The sequence below is a fragment of the Haliaeetus leucocephalus genome, unplaced genomic scaffold (genome assembly GCF_000737465.1).
Source record: "Haliaeetus leucocephalus isolate CR32 unplaced genomic scaffold, Haliaeetus_leucocephalus-4.0 Scaffold207, whole genome shotgun sequence".
NCBI lineage: Eukaryota > Metazoa > Chordata > Aves > Accipitriformes > Accipitridae > Haliaeetus > Haliaeetus leucocephalus.
Genome location: NW_010972643.1, coordinates 220310 through 240153, shown reverse-complemented (window position 1 = coordinate 240153; position 19844 = coordinate 220310). Strand labels below are relative to the sequence as shown.

General features: G+C 39.0%; 1 protein-coding gene across 1 annotated transcript in view; it reads left to right on the top strand.

Annotated features, from left to right (window-relative positions):
* Positions 1–17100, top strand: part of BMP5 (bone morphogenetic protein 5) — a 60216-nt gene extending 43116 nt beyond the window's left edge. Inside the window, exons 4-7 of the mRNA XM_010566371.1 lie at positions 531–728; positions 10812–10888; positions 12729–12839; positions 16480–17100. Of these exons, the coding sequence (XP_010564673.1) occupies positions 531–728; positions 10812–10888; positions 12729–12839; positions 16480–16629 (536 nt within the window). The 3' untranslated portion in view covers positions 16630–17100. The remainder of the gene's footprint in view (positions 1–530; positions 729–10811; positions 10889–12728; positions 12840–16479) is intronic.
* Positions 17101–19844: the final 2744 nt, after the last annotated feature.

The window sequence follows — 19844 nt, the reverse complement described above, 5'->3', positions numbered from 1 at the left end:
TACCTTTACTAGTGAATGAACATCAGTTTGAGTAACACTGCACAATATTTATTTTCAAAGCAGAAGTATATTTATTATCTACACTTCTATTTGTTACCGATTTGCTTTGGGGATATAAGGTTCCACGTCTCACACACAAGTGATGCAAAAATTAGATGACGGCATTACATTATCCTTTCTGTAGCCTATAGTGTTTAATGGGGCTCATTTATTTTTCAGTTCTATAGATGTGTACATAAGACTGAATTAAAATATCTGTGTAATGAACAAGATAGATACATAGCGCACAGAGACCGCAATTGTATGCAATAGCAAACTACCTGTAAAGCTGTTGAAACCTTTGTAAATTGTTGAATTTTTTTTTGTCTTTTAAGTTCCATTCAACAAAATGCAGTTAGGATTCTTAATCACATAAATTCAGGATTATGGGCAAAATCCTCACCATGCTTCAGTCAGCAGTTGAACTCCCACCATGGCTTCAGAAGAAGCAGAAGTTCACCTTTTAACTTACAATTTCCATTACTTTATAGGTCGAAGTATCAATGTTAAATCTGCTGGCCTGATTGGAAGACATGGGCCTCAGTCAAAGCAACCATTCATGGTTGCGTTCTTCAAGGCAAGTGAAGTGCTTTTCCGTTCTGTCCGAGCAGCCAACAATAAAAGGAAAAATCAGAACCGCAACAAATCCAGTAGTCATCAGGAGTCTTCTAGGATGCCAAGTGTTGGGGGTAAGATGAAGCTATGATTTACTAGCCTGTTTATAGGGGTTTTAGGCACCTGCTCAAATGCCGCGTAGTCACAGCAGCTCCAGATGATACTGCTCATTGGCTGAACTGTCAGAAACCATCTTCCCACTCCATTTCTACCTGCCCGTCTAGCTTTGCTTAAACCTCTTTTGTTATGTTGGCCCTGAGCATGATCTACCTTCTGTTGAGTCAGGTCACTTATATGTATCGTGGGCTCCTGGAGGATGAAATGACCAAGTGGTTTGGAAAAGGCTGTATCTGAGCTTGAAACTAGTCCTATGGAGTAGGCAACTGGATGAGATCTTTGCTACACATAACAAAAAAGTAGAGACAGTAGAGAGAAGGGTTGCATCCCAACTACTCATCTAGGAAGTCTCAGCAAAAGACAGTGTTTGAACTCTTGTTTAACTGCCTCTCAGCTGAAGAAGCCAAGATGTAAATCTGAATATTGGAAATGAGGAAGCTTAACCAATCTGTTAAAGTGTGAACTGTTTATGAGTTCAGACCAGCTGACATGTACTGATGTAAATACACAGCGTATCCCTGAAAGGAGTGAATTCAATCCCTTATTTACCTGAAAGGTACTGACAAAATGCATGTGAAAATGTTGTTAGTCCCATTAAATCCTGGAATAAGTTTTGCTCCAGTTCTTTCCTGAAATGCTCCTTTCAGCTGGACGCACAAGGTCACTTTCTAAATATTCTCATTTTTGAACAAACATTTCTACTTTTTGGAGACAGGGTGTGAAAATGTGTCTTTCTAAAGGCATGGCAGATCTAGTAACAGCATATCAAACCCTCAATATAGATGCTATTCTTAAGCCCTGTGGATGTCTACAAGTAAGCAAATCAGTATTCAGTGGAAAGAATTCAGCCCTGGATTAGAGCTTATCTATTTGAGGAGAACTGTTACAAGCATTATGCATTACTTATATCCATCTCAGAACCTCGACAGTGGCAGATCAGAGACCCCTCTAATGTAAAGCATAAGCCTTTCCCTGATCTTCTGCACAAGGATGAATTTTGCCTTAACAACCACAAAATGCTATTGAGTTGCTAAAGAAATCATAGAAATTATTTTAATAACTTATCTTTTTAAACTTATTTAAAGTTTACCTGGTGATCTACTAGAATAAAATTCCACTCTAAGGTTAAAAATGAGTATTAAAACATACCTGAAAAAAAAGAGTTTAATCCACAGCAATAATTATTACTACTTTAGTAGTGGGGTCAATTTTATTTGTATACGATGTATAGGTAGAAAAAAAACTATGCTATTTTTCTAGTTCCCATTGAGGACCTGGAGCATAGTTCTTTCTCAGGTAGATGACTTAGAGATGCATGTGTTCCCTCTGAGGACACTAGCTTTCAAAAAGCCCCTGACATTTGTAAAGGCACCAGGGATCTCTCTTCACAACTGGTTTTTGTTTGGGTTTTTTTTTTAAGTATTGTAAAATTTTCTGATATTCTGTATGAATATACAACAAAAACTTATCTGCACAAATAACTTCTAACCCCTTATTAGTCAATATTGCAGAGGAGCAGTTATAAATAAATAATGAAATAAGTCCCAAATTGGACAATTTTAGCTTTTTATTAGTAAAAAAAGCAATTACATATCTATAATCTATAGCAGAACAGCATTTTTAAAATTATTCATTATTTATAAAGTTATATTAACTAAACAGTCTCTCTTCTTTAACTGCTTAAAGTTCTTCAGGTTTTTTTGAAACAATGAAAGTTAAAAATTGACTTGGCATCTTGTAATTCAGATGTGGTTTAATCATGCACATCAGTTAAGCTTGCTAGCTGGTGCTCTCTCTAAATTAATCTACTTTAGTAGTCGAATTGAATCTGCATTTTGTGTAATTCTAGTACGGTCAGCTTTTTTTCTGCAGAAACTCTTCCTCCTATTTTACTGGTACTGCATGATGTGCTTCCCTATTTTCATAAAAGGGCTTTGGAGTGAATGACACAACATGAATGTTTTCTTGTGGGGGTTTTTTGTTGTTTGTTTGTTTGGTTTTTAAATACAGTCAAACATGATCTGTGCAACTGCATTAACTCCACAATACAATCTCTTACCTCACGGGTAAGTAATATTCTCTCTGTACAAAATATATTAAGAAAATATTTTTCAAATTTCCTGGAAAATGTCTATTAATTTGGAGAATCACATTATTTTGGGTGAAGGGACAATCATCTAAGTACACACAAGATACCTAAATATAAAAATCATAATTTCAGATTGAATCCTGTGTTTCTAGTCCACGAGGAAATGAGAATTGAACAGATTTGTTAAGCCTCCCTGATTATAGCAGGAAAGCTGAGCACAAGCTCCCTGCTCATTTAACCTGGAACAAACTCAACCTTAACACACAACAGCAAGTTGCATCGGCATGAGAATGACCTCAGGAAGAACTGTCTGTATGTCTCAAAACGCTGGTCAGCCTCATCTGTGCATCCAGTCATGCTGCAGAGCTGTTGTAAAACAAGAAGAATCAGAACATCTTTAGTGAAATATGCATTATGAAACAAATTTTCTCCTAACCTCTTTAAGCCCCCAGTCTGCATAAGCATAGAAGTACATCACTATATATGTTGATCCATGGCAGATCTCTGTCAAAAAAAGATTGCAGTTCAAGAAAACTATACTGTTAAAACAAAATTAGATTAAGAAGCAATTGCACATGCAGTTGCATCAAAGGCAGGGGCTTTGCCCTTTGACTGGAGATGGAGGCAGCAAGATACAGGCAGTCTGGAATAGGTGGCCAAGCCGAAGGCAACGTCCTCACACAGCAACGTCCTCTGCAGCAAAACTGCTGAGAGGAGTAGCTCCTGCACCATGGCAAATCAGCTTCCATGCTCTTGCCTTGCAGTTTGCCTCAGCAGTCCCCGTATCACAAATAAACACACTCCTTTTATTTGGGTGCCATTAATGATCAGTGACGGGACTTTTCACACTGTAAGTAATTCAAAATACTTTTTCTTTTAATAACTATTGCAACAATACTCATTAAAATCTGCAGATGAGCACACTGATGGCTACAAAGGCAATGTGCAGATTCTATCCAGATGCTCCAGTGTGCAAACAAGACGTGGAGGAGAGAACACATTCTTATTTCCCAGATCTTTGCATCTTTGCAGAACACAGTCCTTCCATGGGGAGAGCTTGTTATGAGGGAAAAGCTCTGCCCTTTTCCTCCTATTCACTGGCCCCAGGCACTGGGGGATATGCTGCATCCCTGCAGGCTTGTGGGAGAAGGCCAATTCTCCTAGTTCTCCACAGCTTCCAGTAAAGAGCAGCACTTTAAAAGTATAATTTGTCTCTTCATAATTAAACCACAGAAAAAAGTAAAGGACTCTGCCCATCCTGTTCCTCATGGAGGACTGTCAATAGATGATATTCAACTCTCATTCACCCCCTGATGCGAGACACTGTTGACCTAAATGACACAGTGATGGGCAAATGCCATTGTGTGATGTAGGTCCTCATTTCTAAGCTTGTTCCATAATCTTGTATCTACAGCATCTAAGTCAGCTATTGACAATGAAAAATGCTCATCTACCTAGTCAGAGGTTATGTAGCCAGACCCAGATAGGTATGCTGCCATTTATACGTCATAGGCTTCAGTTATACTTCTCTCTGCACATCAATCCCAACTTTACTACAGTTATGCCTTCCTTTTCTCCTTGCTTTTTTCTTCTTCTTTTCTGTTTCTCCCTGCCCCCTTTTTTCCTTTTTCTTTTTTTTCTCTTTCTCCTTCCCTTTGCCCTTGCCTTTTGTTATCTTCCTTTTGCCCCTTGCCTTTTATCTTTTACCTTCTTCTTTTCTAAGTTCTTGGACCTCAGCGATTAGCTTTACTGTATTCTCAGCACATCAAAAAAGAAAGCCCCACTGGGCAACGCGGTTCTTCCCTTCCAATAGACAACACATTTTTTTAATCATCGTGAAGATATAGACAAACACAACATATATGTGTCAGTTATTATAACAGCTGGGCAATTGTTGACAAATTTGAGGTCAGGATCCCTGTGTTACTAAGAACTTCAAGAGAAGATGACCTCAATGCAGTGTAAAGACAGACAGAATTAAACTTAGCATTCAGACTCCACCTGCCTTCTACGCACAGATGATTGAACTGTTTATTACTTACCCAGTTGTATTTTTGTCAAACCGCTGATAAAAGGAAAAATAATTAAAGCAAATCAAAACAAGACAACTTGTTCCCAAAGTATATCACATAACTCTTCCTCTTCCTTAAAACAAAGGCTGGCTTAGTTTTTATTTCTTTTAACATCATGTAAAAAGAGTTACAGTGTAATTGGGCACTAGAGGATATCCACATTTAAATACTGAATAGTAACTTACACCAGGAAACTCAAAAACAAAGCTTCGTAATTTTTTGTTCGTAATGCAGCGAGATAAAGCCAGAAAACAATACTGCATTTCCTGTATTTTATTGATTGGTGTCACACTAATTAATTAAAAACACAGCACTTTGTGATAGTATATATGTCTTTATTTCCCTTGCAAAAAAAAAAAATCCTCATTAAATTTCTTAGAAATATATTTTCTTGCCCTCCTTCCACAGCTCTTTCTGCTATGTAGGGGTTTGGACTCCAACTGCAGCCCCTGAATAGCTGAGGAACAATGTTTTCTTAGTCACATTAGCCTACAGTTTTGATTCTTGACAGAATATGCATGTGAGCCTTGAAGCTACAGTATGTGAAATTGAATCCTTGGCACCAGATCTTATTATAAATGTCACATTTGATACTTATATGAAATGTTACATTACACACAACATTCGTCTCATATGAAAGATAGAATTCAAGGAAGGAATACAGACTTGCCCGAGTCTCACTTTCTTCATAGGTGTATAGGTTAGATGGTTTGCAGATATATGTCTGCATATGAAATGCAGACCATCTTCTCAGGTGTTCTGGTCTGACTGCTTATCCACCTGAATATAGGTTAACCTATATTCAAACAATTCAGAGTATCGAGACAATGAAGACATCTATGCGATGACTTGTGTAGTTATTGTTCAGCCTTTCTCCTTTAACTGTAGGGACTTCTGCTACATTCTGTTGCTAAAACTTCTGTACATATTCTTAAATATGAAAATGTGACTGAGAGAAAACTGGCAAAAGCACAGTCTCCAGCTTTCATTTGTTTGCCTGCCTGCCTGGGCGCTATCTAAAACCAGATTGTGACTTTCCTGACTTTCTCATATGCATATTTTTCCCACATTTTTCAGTCACAGTTTTTTTGCAAAGTGACTTGCATTCTATATGGCTGAATTTTAAATTCCCACTAATAGCTGAAACAGAAAAGCTCAATATTTACCTCCTACGAGCACTGATACTAGTCAAAATCAGTATATAGTTCCTTATGAAGAGTGATCAGTGAAACACAGTTAAATCTTTTTTTAAGTTAAAGTTCCTTTACTTTCCACTACCTTCACCTTACTTCTAAGGTGTGCCAAAAATACTAGATTATTACAGACAACTCAGCACAAAGTGTGACTAAGGAGTTTTGGTTATATTAAAGGCATAATGATTTTTGAAAACTCGTGATGTCTTAGAGTATCCTGCCTTGTTGCTAGTGGCTACTCCAGAAAGACACAAGACTCCCATAGGATGTGGGTATGTATTTTGACCCTATGTGCCCTGGGACAACTGAGAGTATCTGAGATGGCAGCAGGTAACCCACTACCTGTGGAGAACCTTTAATGACTGTCATTGAGAATCAACCCATGAAGGGCTAGGACAATACCACAGGAAAGAAGGGAGTATTCATCTTTAAAAAGGAATGAGGATTTGAGCTATTACAGCTTAGAAAGCCTAACAACATCCCTGGTGGTACTAGAACAAGTCATTTAGTACCACAAACAGATATATCTTTACTTGTGCACAGCTTTTGACACAGTTTCAGGAGACATATTTGGACTCAGGTATATCAAACAGAAAGTAGGTACATAGCCTGTTAAAAAAAAAGAAAAAGCATATTCAAAGAGCATGTTACCAATAAGAGTAAAACTTGGGTGGTTAATTTGAATGACATCTCATTGAGACTCTTCTGGATTTCATTCAGTCCAACATTTTATTGGTAATTTGGATGATTGATCACTCCTCTCAGATCTGGTATCCCCTGTGAACTTGCAGAGAACACACTTTGTTCTATTGTCCAGGTTACTAACAAAGACATTAATCAGCATTGGCACCGGTACTGATCCTTTAGGGACATCCCTAGTAACCAGCTGCCAGCTGGACTTTGTACCACTGATCACAATCCTCTGAGCCCAGCAGCCCAGCCAAGTTTCCACCCATTATATTCTTTACCTAACCAAAACCCAAAACGTATCATCTGTCCAATTTGGCTCTAAGAATACTATGGGAGACCATATCAAAAACCTTCCTAAAAGCAAAGCAAGCAACACCCAGTGCTCCTCAAAATCCCACAAAGCTAGTCAGCTCATCACAAAAAACAATCAGGTTGGTTAGGCAGAGTTTAAACAAGTAAATCCATGCTGACTGTTCCCAAGCACCTTGGTCTTCATGTGCCTGGACACAGCTTCCAGGAGAATTTTCTCCACAGACTTCCCAGAAACTGAGGTTAAGCTGATTGCCTTTCTTGAAGATGGATGTGACATTTTCCATTTCTGAATCATCAGAAATATCCTCCAGTCACTACAAACACTCAAAAATGTCAGGAAGTGACTTTGCAATGCTGTTGGTCAGCTCATTCCCCACCCTGAAATTCATCCTTTCTGTTCATGATTTGCTTAAGTGGTTTCTAACTCTATTTCTTGGCTTGGACAAATGTACTCTTTGCTGGGTGAAAAACTGGCTGGAATGGACGAGCCCAGAGGGTTGTGGTGAATGGGGTTAAATCCAGTTGGCAGCGGGTCACTAGTGGTGTTCCCCAGGGCTCGGTGTTGGGCCCGGTTCTGTTTAATATCTTTATCAATGATTTGGATGAGGGGATTGAGTGCACCCTCAGCAAGTTTGCAGACGACACCAAGTTGGGAGGCAGGGTCGATCTGCTTGAGGGTAGGAGGGCTCTACAGAGAGATATGGACAGGCTGGAGGCCAATCGTATGAAGTTCAACAAGGCCAAGTGCCGGGTCCTGCACTTGGGTCACAACAACCCCACGCAACGCTACAGGCTTGGGGGAGAGCGGCTGGAAGGCTGTCCAGTGGAAAAGGACCTGGGGGTGTTGGTCAACAGCCGGCTGAATATGAGCCAGCAGTGTGCCCAGGTGGCCCAGAAGGCCAACGGCATCCTGGCCTGTATCAGAAATGGTGTGGCCAGCAGGAGCAGGGAGGTGATCGTCCCCCTGTACTGGGCACTGGTGAGGCCGCACCTCGAGTCCTGTGTTCAGTTTTGGGCCCCTCACTACAGGAAAGACATGGAGGTGCTGGAGGGTGTCCAGAGAAGGGCAACCAAGCTGGTGAAGGGTCTATAGCACAAGTCTTATGAGGAGCAGCTGAGGGAACTGGGGCTGTTTATCCTGGACAAAAAGGAGGCTGAGGGGAGACCTTATCACTCTCTACAATTACCTGAAGGGGGGTTGTAGTGAGGTGGGTGCTGGTCTCTTCTGTCAGGGGATTGGGGATAGGACAAAAGGAAATGGCCTCAAGTTGCTGCAAGGGAGGTTTAGGTTGGGTATTAGGAAAAATTTCTTTACTGAGAGGGTTGTCAGACATTGGAATAGGCTGCCCAGGGAAGTGGTTGAGTCACCATCCCTGCAGGTATTCAAAAAGCGCGTAGACAAGCTACTCCAGAACATGGTTTAGTGGGCATGGATGATGGTTGGACTCGATGATCATGAAGGTCTTTTCCAACCTAAATGATTCTATGATTCTATGATTCTTTTACTGTAGGTAGAGCTTCAGTCACTAGGCTCAGGGACTTGGGAGTCCTGAGAGTAAATCTTGCCAGTAAAAAAAAAAGACAAAGTCATTGAGTACCTTAACCTGTTCTGAGTTCTTTTCGCTAGGTCCTCTGCCCTACTGAACAATGAATCTGTATTTTTCTTAATTTTTCTTTTTGCTGTGAATGTACCTATAGAAGTCCTTCTTGTTGACCTTCACAACCCTTACAAGTTTCAACTCCAGCTAAGCTTTGGCTTTCCTAACATCCATCCCTGAGTACTCAGGCAATGTGTTTATATTATTTCGGTGTAGCTCATCCCAATTCCATATTATTTTTACTTCTTATTTGATTGAGCTGTTAGGAGTTTCCTATTCAGCCACAGTGGTTTTGTGCCGTACTTGCTTGACTTGCACACAAGAGTGGACTTACCTTGTGCTTCTCTCAGAGGTTGTCCTGGGAGATCAGCCAGCTCTCCTGGCCTCCTTTGCCTCCAGGCCAGTCTGCTATGAGACCATGTGAAGAAGATCTCTGAACAAGCTGAAATCTGTTCTCCTGAAGTCCAGGGCTGCAATGCTGTTATTGATCTTGGTCATCTCTCCACCATATCATGGTTGCTGCAGCCCCATCATGCTGCAGTGCCCATCAACATCCTCACCCCAACCTCTGTTTATTCATTGATTTGCATAAATACAACATAATCCTAAGGCAACTAGGCAGGAGAATATAAAAAAAGGATATGAAGCTGATCATTTGAGACTGTGGTTTTGCTGCAAAACTCTTGTTCTGGGATATACTTCTAGAAAATAATCTGAAAATCATAGGAAATAATTATTTTACTTTATTTGGTACTGTGTTCAGTTTTGGCCATCATGTCTTCAGAAAGACACAGAGAAACTGAAGAGAACTCAGAGAAGCAACGATAGCACAGATCAGGACAGCTGACAAGAAGCAGTTGGTAAATTTGCAGGAAAACCTCCTTTAGGCCAGCTGTTTGGAAGGATTTTCTGCAAGGAGAGTGAAGCACTACAACGGGTTATCTCACAGACTGTAGAACTCCCTTCCTTTCATTTTATGTGAAAAAGGCGTCTCTCAGTTTTCCAGGAATTTTTCAACAGAGACCCTCCCATCCCAGCCTCAAGTCTTTTAATGTTAAAAAACTGTTCCTAAAAAAAAATTCTATTCCTGAAAATGAAGATTTTGTTTCTTTTTCAGTGTCTTCCTTGTTTGTTTGGGGTTTTTTTGTTGCTGTTGTGAATTTCAGCCAACTTTTTTTTTCTGCCAGTATGGTTATTTTGGTCCAAAAAAGCCACTTTAAGCATTCTTGAAATGGAACCAGAGGAGACAGCCTGGCCTCCCTGTTCCATCGCATGCCTCACCGATGGCATCACTTGAATAGCGCTAGAAACCAACACTGGGGTGCTGATGTGGTGAAGGCATGACCCTATTCCCTTCCTTTCCTCTTACTCAGGGGCAGTAAAGAAAAAGTACTAGATTTTCTCCAGGATTAAGAATGTCCTGGAGAAGCATGCATGGAAGGTTCTCTGTGTCGTTCTATCCTGACATATCTCTGACAATGCAGAAATATTCAGGCCTTTAAAAAGCATCTCTTAGTCTACTTGTTTACATTAGTATTACCAACTAAAGATCATCAGGTGGTGAATATTTCCAGAAAATATGGTAAAAAATGAAGGAGTACAAAATGCGCTAATGTTTAAGTCACAGACTTTTCAAAATTCTGTTGTTTCAGAACAATTTTTATCATCGTTAATTTTTCCTTTGAATTAAGCTACTTTCTTTAGCTGGCAGTTAAACTTGTGCCACCATACAGACGACTTCGTCATATCTTGGATCAGGCTCTCACTTGTCCTCCTTTGATTACCTGTGTGCATATTATCAAAGTTGCTACCTAGCTAGCCACAAACAGACATCTTGCAAACCTGTTTCCCCTAATGCTGTATGCTGTGTTTTGTCTCTGTACACAAATGGTATCAGGCTGACACTGTTGATTCTGCATTTCCAAGTTTACACTGCCTTTACAACCAGCCCTAGGAACATAAATGACAGTATGCTTTTTTCCTTTCTTTTGTACGGCTTGGTCAGGAACTCAACAATAGCTAACTCGTCGGTTCTACCAATGCTTCTAAACAATTTATTATTATTATTATTATTTTCTTCCTGTAGATTATAATACAAGCGAGCAAAAGCAAGCATGTAAGAAACATGAACTTTACGTGAGTTTCCGAGACTTAGGATGGCAGGTATGATTATAAATGCTGTTGCCTATCCGTTCAAATTGGGACAATATATTTTACAGTCCCCCATTATTTATAGTCTGTTTTCTTCATGGTAATTGGTATTGCACTGATGAGAGACAAATTCTTTAAAGGCATTTTGTAATGAATCCCTATCACTATCGCTTTACCTTTTTTGGCTGCTGTTCTTGCAAAGATTTTGCATACATTAATGGCTTTACAATCCAGATTCATTCACATAAAGACAAATCTGGACACTTACTCAAGATATGAATAGATCTGTGGTAAATGAAACCAAAATCCCCACACTGAGCAATGGAACTTTTGAAATTTACCCTTGAATTCTCCCTGGTTCAGTGCTGTCTACTGCAGGTCAGAGAAATTTCATGGGGGTAGAGTCTGTAGAGAACTAGACGTTGGATCACTGCTCAGTGGTCTTTATAACACCATAGCTAAGTTTAGATAATTTCTGGGAAAAACTCATCCTGCCATACAGTAACAAAAGAAGAAGGTACTTGTAGTAAAAGGTCATAAAGACAGAGGCAGGACATTATGAGAAAAGAAAATAGAGATCAATCTAGGTTTTTTTTCCAGAAAGCAAGGAGCTCTCTATAAAGAAAGAACAAGAAGGCCATCAGCAACCTATAACCTAGACCTATTGCATATGTAGGTAAGAACTCAGAGATGGCTGTCTGTGCATTTCACATTTCTCTGAATTATTGTAAAACAATTCTCCATGAGCAGAACAAGTCTATGAGAAGAAAAAGTGTGCTCTTTAGTGACAGCTCATCCTTTACATATCTAGCTCAGATTCTCATATGGCTCATTACTCTGCCTGATATTTTGTAGTATATTTATCCTCACAGCAGCCTGAAGAAGTAGGCAGAGACTGTTTTCCCAAGTCTGCAGAGCATAATCACCTTGTCCGTGGGCACAGAGCAGTCTTATGGTATTGACTTGAACTCAGGCTACTGAACAAGTGAGCCATTGTCTGTCTGTAGATCACAGATTTTTCCATATACCAACATTTTTTTCATTTTTGAAACAGTAAATTCTAGTATGCCCCAAGATGTGCAAGGCTCTCAGATCAGTCATTCAAGGTGGCTATAGAGAAAAGAAAATCTATGTTTTTCACAAAAAATACCTGAAGAATTCAAAGTTTCAGTTGGAAAGGCAAAGCTACACTGTACAATATTTGATCAGTGAAACTCAGGGTGAAATGAGATAAAAAGAAACAAAACCCAAGAAGTAGGTACTTGATCCTCCCTGCCCTTCCCACAGCACCTCCATTACCTTTGCCTGGCAAAGGAGGAATTCAGCAAACTAAACATATAGCTTTCATTAACCTTTTAAAATATTTTCCCTCTTGTGGTCTTCTCCCCATGCTGTGTTGCTAGAAATACTCAAAATGCATGATTCAGTGACATTCCAACGGGTAATCTCTAGCAACCGTCAGTCTCATGCAATAATACAATTAATGGTATTGAGTATGCTGAAGAAAAAGCATGCATTTTAATTACTTTTGTTGCACCAAGAAATGCTCAAGATTTTCAGTCTGGGAAGAAAAGTATTTTGACAAACATATTTGGACCTTTAATTCCCCTTATAGCTTCATTAGTTGATATTCAGTATAGATTTCTAAGTTTAGTTTAATTTTCATCTGAGTTTTGCATGAGCAAAGCAAATACTTCTTTTTTCTTTTTTTGGCAAAAAAAGTAATTTAACATGCCACATTGTGAAGTTCATTTTGTCCTTGGACAAGTCTTAGTTAGTTTGATAGAGTTTTAAATTGTCTGAGTAAGGAAAAAAAAAAAAAATTCAGTGGGTTTATTTGTTCTTGTTTTAGGATTGGATTATTGCACCAGAGGGCTACGCTGCATTTTACTGTGATGGAGAATGTTCTTTCCCCCTCAATGCCCACATGAATGCAACAAACCACGCCATTGTTCAGACTCTGGTATGCCTCTGCCTATGTTGTAGTTGCCTATTTTGCGGTTGTAAGTGTCTTGGCACAGGGGCTGTCTCTTCCTCTCTGTTTACTCCTATTGGATTTCGATTATTTCTGGGTAAATGATAACCCATTTCAAAGATGTTCTTTGATGATGACACCGGAGAGAGGATGAACTGTCCAGAGCAGCCTGTGTGGTAGGTTTCTTTTCCATTTCAAATGCAATAACACACAAGAAGACTGTGTCATATTACTGGAGAACTGTGTAGACAGGAACAAAGGGGGCCCCCTGGTCCCACTTCCAAGAGTTTTTTGCAGCTTATTGAAGCTCCATGTTAACATCTACATGCTATACCTTCCAGAAATGTTGATGCTTGGCCACTCTGTGGACCTCTGTTGTCAACTGTTGGCAGAGATACTTAAACTGTAATTTAGTGTAAAGCTTTGCAAGCAGATGCATTTGCATTTAAGAAGTTGCGTTCAGTCATGCCTGGCTAACAAATGCAATTTATAAATAAGTGTGTTTGGATCTGTTGCTCTGCCTGGTACATGTAAAAGGGGATTTGCAGCCAGCTTTCTGCCTCTGCTATTTCTTATGTTAGTCCTGTGCATCAGCTGGAGCAGCCAAAAAGATGATCTTAGTTGAAGAAGCTGGCTAGGCCTCCTCTACCCCAGCAGCATTCAGCTACAGAAATCAAGACCTTGAGACTCTGCCTAAATGTAATGCTGTGAGTCTGATGTCTGGTCATGATTTTTCACCTGTGCCAGCTGAAGAACTGGCTCTGAACAGCATCAGTATTAGTTGAATGAGTAAGAAGCAGAGGAACGAGAGAGAATACAGAAGGAGGGAGTGGGAGTACAGAATCAGAACAGGGAAGGGTTGCCATCCCTAATTAGTTGCTGGAAAGGTCAAGGCACTCAACTGCAATTAGAGAGACATGGGTTTAAGGTTCCCTCTAATTTAAGCTGGCGATAGGAAAGTATCCTGACCATCAGACTATGCTGATGAGTCTCCATGGATGATGATCTTTTTCTTTGATTTTGACGTGAAAAATCTGGGCCTGAAAAACTTTTCCCCCTTCAGAAATGAGTGCAACTACTACTCTTCTGGGACCCCCTGCAAACCAAAAGCCCACACCAAAAAAACACAGAAACAAACAAACAAACAAACAAAGTTTGATTCCTTTCTGATAGAAAATAAATTCTGCTTGTGAAAATTGCCAAGTATTTCCACAAAAGGGACATTTTTAAAACCTCATCATGTGCTGAGACCTTTTCCTTTCCATTTAACATTTCATTTATGCACCTACTCCAAGTCCAGCCACCAATGCAACATTATTCCTCTATACCAGAACTGAAATCAGCACGATTTAGAAAAAGAAGGGAAAATGTCAGAGCTGGAAATAAATAGAAGTGTGGTAAGGGGTACAGGTGAAAGGAACAGCAAATGCTAGTTGGCAAGGAATATAGTAATGTGCCTAGGAGACGATGAGGAACAGCATATATGCAGTCCTGAGCTGAAAAGAAATAGGTCAACAAAGCAATAATTTAGCATTTTGCAAACATTGTCCAAAAAAGTTGCCAATATCAGTGAGATCCCCAGGTTAGAGTTTCCTCCTGCCATTATGGACTGTTAAATAAGTGGCCCAGTGCTACTTTCTCTTGTGTGTCTCTCCTTTCCAAAAATGGTTAATTTCCCATTGTTAAGAAATTTGTGTAGCTTGTCCTATTTTTTAAATTGGATACTTACATTTTCCCTCCTTTTTATGGCCTTTTTGGTATTGTGTGTTTCCCTCTACATGTACTGTACATGCATTCAGTTGTGCAGCCAAAAAACCATGAGGCTAATTAAATTTTAACTGCACATAAATTAGATGAGATAACAGTAGTTGAACGCTTTCTGGTTCAAATTATACAAAATTCAGATTTACACAAGGTGTGCACATGGGGATGGCTTGGGAAACAATTATTCATACACCCCACCCTAATCCATATGTAATCATCTCCCAGCCATACTGATTACACCATTCTAAAAAAGCCCAGTCTTTGGGTTGGGAAGTGATTGTTCCTTGGTACCCCTCCAAACTTAACTGACTCTTTTTTTTTTTTTTCTTTTGTAACAAGAATAGGAGAAATTCTGGGCCAGTACCTCTCTCCCTTTTCTTTTTCTGAGACTGAACTTAGGCGGACAGATGATAGAGATGCATACAAATACAAGACCAACTGCATTTAATGATTTATATAAGCTTTCTCCTCCCTCACTTCCCATCACCCTTAGACCAGGCGTTGGAGTAGCGTTGACCTCCCGGTCGTGTCAGTCGGTGATGAGCGGGTTGACTCGCACTGAATTCCAGGCTCACGCTTGAGAAGGCTGTGAGCATCGCTGTCGTGCAGGGCTAACGGGGCCATGGAGCTTCCAGCTGGGGTGGCAGGGGCTTGGTGGGACCAGGAGTTATGGCAGGGCAAACATCTGCCTAGGCAAGGCACAATCATTCTTTGCTCCAGCGCTTTGCTATTCATTTGTTAAACTGTTTTTAAATGTGTGTCTAAACCCTTACTAAACTGCTACTTCAGGATTTATTATTGCTCATTTCAAAAGTACTTCTCATGGTAACAGTTATGTAAAAATCGTTTCCTGATAGACTGTTCTCTGCTGTCTGGCAAAGGCTCTGGGCTTATATCACTGCAAGACAGATGGCTCTAACAGATTTACAAAGACTTAACATACAAATGAAACCTATTACTGCTGAAGTCTTCATCCATGCCTTAATAATCTCTTGCCCTCTCTATTACAACTCCCTCTTTTCTGGCCTCCCCAGTTTCCAAGTCTTCAGCATGTGTAGAATATTACATCCAACCTTCTTTCAAGTACAAAGAACTTGTATTTCCCCCATTTTCAGATATTTCCACTAGATCTTGTTCGTTCTGGGATGCTGTTCAAAACTCCTTTCCTTCTCTTTAACCTTTCATTGATATATTTCAGCCTGGTGAACATAAAGCCTTCTCTGCCTCAGCCCTTTCCCCAAACCTCCTGTCCAGCTGGCACCCAGCTTATGAATTGATTTTGACTTCAGTGGAAGTAGAATTGGATCCAGGGATACCCAGATAAGACCTTAAAATGCACTCACGCTGTCTGAGAGCCCACGTCTTACCGTTTCATAGGCTGAAAACGGCTTCAGTAGGAGCCTTTGCCTGCACAGCCTTTGCTGTCTGCCACAGACTTTCCTCCACGCTGAGACCGTGACGCAGAAAAGCATTTTAGCACATGCTGGGGTCCCGGTGAGACCCGGGACTTGAGCCTGGGCTTCGTGTTAAGCACTGTCCTCAGCAGAGATGGTACTGACAATGTGTTTAAGTGTTTTCCTAAGCAGCCGTCTAACTCCAACTCTTTTCTCAATTTCATCTGAAAACTGACTTTCTGTCTTGGCTGCTCCTCCTCATTTATCTCTCCATCTGCTATTATTGTATAACCCTGCCCGTGCAATTGAAATCAAAGCAATGTTCTGGAGGTAAGCTGTGCTTTAAAGTTGCTAACCGAGGAAAATCTGCGACCGCAGCACTCTCTGAATTGCAAAGACATGTTTTGCACTGAAGTTGTCCTTGTACCTCTCTGTTTGATGTATGAGCTATGTATTTATCTGTCTTTCAGGTTCACTTGATGTTCCCTGATCATGTACCAAAGCCATGCTGTGCACCAACAAAACTGAATGCAATCTCCGTGCTCTACTTTGATGACAGTTCCAATGTTATTTTAAAAAAATACAGGAATATGGTGGTGCGTTCATGTGGCTGCCACTAGAATAAAAAAAATAATCTAAAGCAGAGGGGTTTATTCAGAATTGTAATAAAGTCAAGATATGAGCCTTGCTGATGAAAAGGCAGTCCTAAATTTATTCCATTTCATGTCATCTCTCATTTAAATGTACAGTGTAATGTATATAGTAGTTTTTATTTATTTAAAAGTATATAGTTCCTTTTGTATAGGCAAAATTTCAGAACCGTTTATTTTATGGGTCACCTTGCTATGCAGCAGAACTTCACAAACTAATTTTTCAATTGACCATACTGGAATCTATTTCATTCAATTTTGATAGTTTAAAGTAAAGCCTTTTTATAGATTTTTTTAAAGCTAGAAACTCCAGAACTTCTGTAACTGCTTCTTATTGTTAAAAGAACTAAAATACATTTGGTCATATCGTGCCAATGAAAACTGTGGCAGGATATTTATTTAGAAAAAGGCACAGAAAAAAAACCTAAACAAAACTGCTTGGCTAAACATATTTTTTCTTTTAGAAGTTCTGCTCCATTAGAAAAAGTGAAATGTTGAACAGTGCTTAAGTAAATAAATAGTAGATAGAAAATAGAAGTGAAAAGATTGCACATAATTGTCATAACTATTTTCTTTAACAAGATGAGTGTAACTGGAGGTGTATGTTACTTCTTGGCTTGTGGGCTGCAGCGTTTGCAAAAGGCTCAAAGCTTCGGGAATTCTGTGGAGACAGACTCTCGCCTCTCTCTATGACTTTCCAAGTTAACACTAAAAATTGAACTACAACATTCTTACCTCAAATCATATCAGTCTATTATCTATTACACTGCTCCGGTAAATATTTTTATAATTACAGCACAAAGCAAAATCAAACGAAAAAACCACACAAGCCTTCCCATTACATACACGTGTTACTATATACACAAAATATACAGAAGATAGGGTATGGAAGGGCTTTGCTTTATATAGGTCCTACTTTTGGACGTGTTTTCTGAGTGTGCGAGCAAAGGCACAGGGGATACAGCAGTCACCTGTTTAATCGAAAATCTTGTCCCTGATGCTGGCTGTTTTCAGGCAAAGATGAAAAACACCTTTCATAATGAGCTGTTGGGTAATTTCCAGCCTAGTTTTGGTCCCATCTGCTTTTCTATCAGGTGGAGATTGGTTTAAATCGTGAGACTTAAGATGGGATATATTTCTCTTTTTTTAGTACTAACTATCATAATTTTTGGAAATTCTTAAATCGATACAAAAAATTTTTAATCTCCCTAAATTTTTGGCCTCAGATGAAATCCTGTGGTTGTGAACTGCACAACTAATTACAGATTATCATTCCAACCACTCATATGCTTCTTTTGAATTAACCACACTTAATGTCTTTGGACACCCCTTTGTATTAGTGTTATGAAAATGGGAAAACAGAAACTCTGTTTTCTCTTTATTACATGGCTAATTATAATATATGCTTTTATCATTAATTGCCTTGGTTAAAAATGCTTCATTTAAACAGTTCTCAGAGAGTTGTTAAAAAATGAATTAGACAGTCTATTCATGTAAACTCTGACTTCTCTGGTTATTTAAAGCACATTTCAGAAAACTCAGATTATTACAGACTGATAAAATCAGTGTGTGTGTGTGTGACTGTGTGTATTCATGTGAATGTGCAACTGTCTTTTTTGCAGAAACTAATTTATTTTATCCTGCTATTGGAGTAATACATAAATCCTTTTTATGCATACACTCAGTTTTTTTGAAAAATTAACAGTTTTCATTTCAGTCTTGCTAACTCTTTCCCCTTAATACAACAGTTCCATTTTACACTTCCATCTCTATTTTATACTGACATTACCTACATATCTACGTTTAGTTGCAGTTCATGCACAAGGGTGTATAGCAAAATACAATGTCTCCAACTGAATTACCATTTTGGAACAGTTAAATTCCTGGGTTGTCTTCAAAAAAGTTACTGGTTCCTGTATAAATTGGGTAGGTGGACATGCTTTTTTGAACTCAATTTATTCTAAATGGAATTTGATGGAAACTAAATTTGGGGTACATTAAGTAATATATTTTTAAATAATGGTGTACCATTTTGAGAATAAGAAACTGAAGATTATTGTTATATTATTCTTTGAAATATGCTGTTGGAATATATTTCTATATTTTGAGACATAATAAACCTGTAATACTATTTTCTTCTGCTGTGATTTTGCTTGAGACACATGACAAAACGACACTGATTTCATACATTCTTTTAATGGTAAAAGCAAAAGATCACCAATAATTATGGATAGATTTTGTTGCATTTCATTTTTTAGTACAGACATTTTGCAAAAATACTTTTATTTTGTTACTTCTTAAATTGCAGCTGGTGAACCACCTACACTACTAATAAAAAGCATGCCTGCAAATCATACTTCCAAATGCTAATACTCTACTCAAAATATACTAGAAAGGAGAAATAGGGGTTTTTATTCTCCATAAATCCCTAAGTGGTCATTCCTCTGTTTGAAAGGAAGTATAGTGGCATCACACCTTCTGCATGCTCTGGATAAGTGTATGTGTGTGTTTTCATGTAAACTTGTTCGGGTAAGCCCTTCTCCAGTGGTACCTAATACAGGGCTTTTTGTTCTTTTACTTGGTCCTGTCAAATACTTGTTATTTTATATATATTTATACATAATATATGCACACAGATTATATAATATAATGTGTATGTAATTATATTAAATTATATTAAAAATATACCTATTCCTATAGCTATATCTATTTCTATAAAGACCATTCCATTACCATTTAGGACACAAGAGCTTTGTTCTTTATAAAGTTGTTTAAACTTTCTACATCCTTAACAACTGGAAAGAGTCTAAGGGACTGAAAACTAGAAAAACAGAAGAAGCTCTGTGCAGAATTAATGTTACATTATGGGTCAGAGCTTCTTAGTCTTTAACTTACTCATAATGTTAATACTATTGCTGCACATTCTGGGCCAAAATCAAATGTGTACAGGGTGTTAGTAGTGACGACTTCTATGGCTTAGGAGTTTTCACCCAGTGGAAGTCAGAGTGGAGAGCTGAACAGTATTGCAGCAGTGATTTCATTTCCCTTTCAAAGCGCGTTGTTCTCCGAGTGTGATTTTGATGCCCAAGACAAGGTGAGCTCTGACTGACTGAAGTGTGGAGCACTTATAAGTTCTCTGATGCGCTAAGCTGTGAACCCACATAACAGTCTTCCTTCAGTTAAGA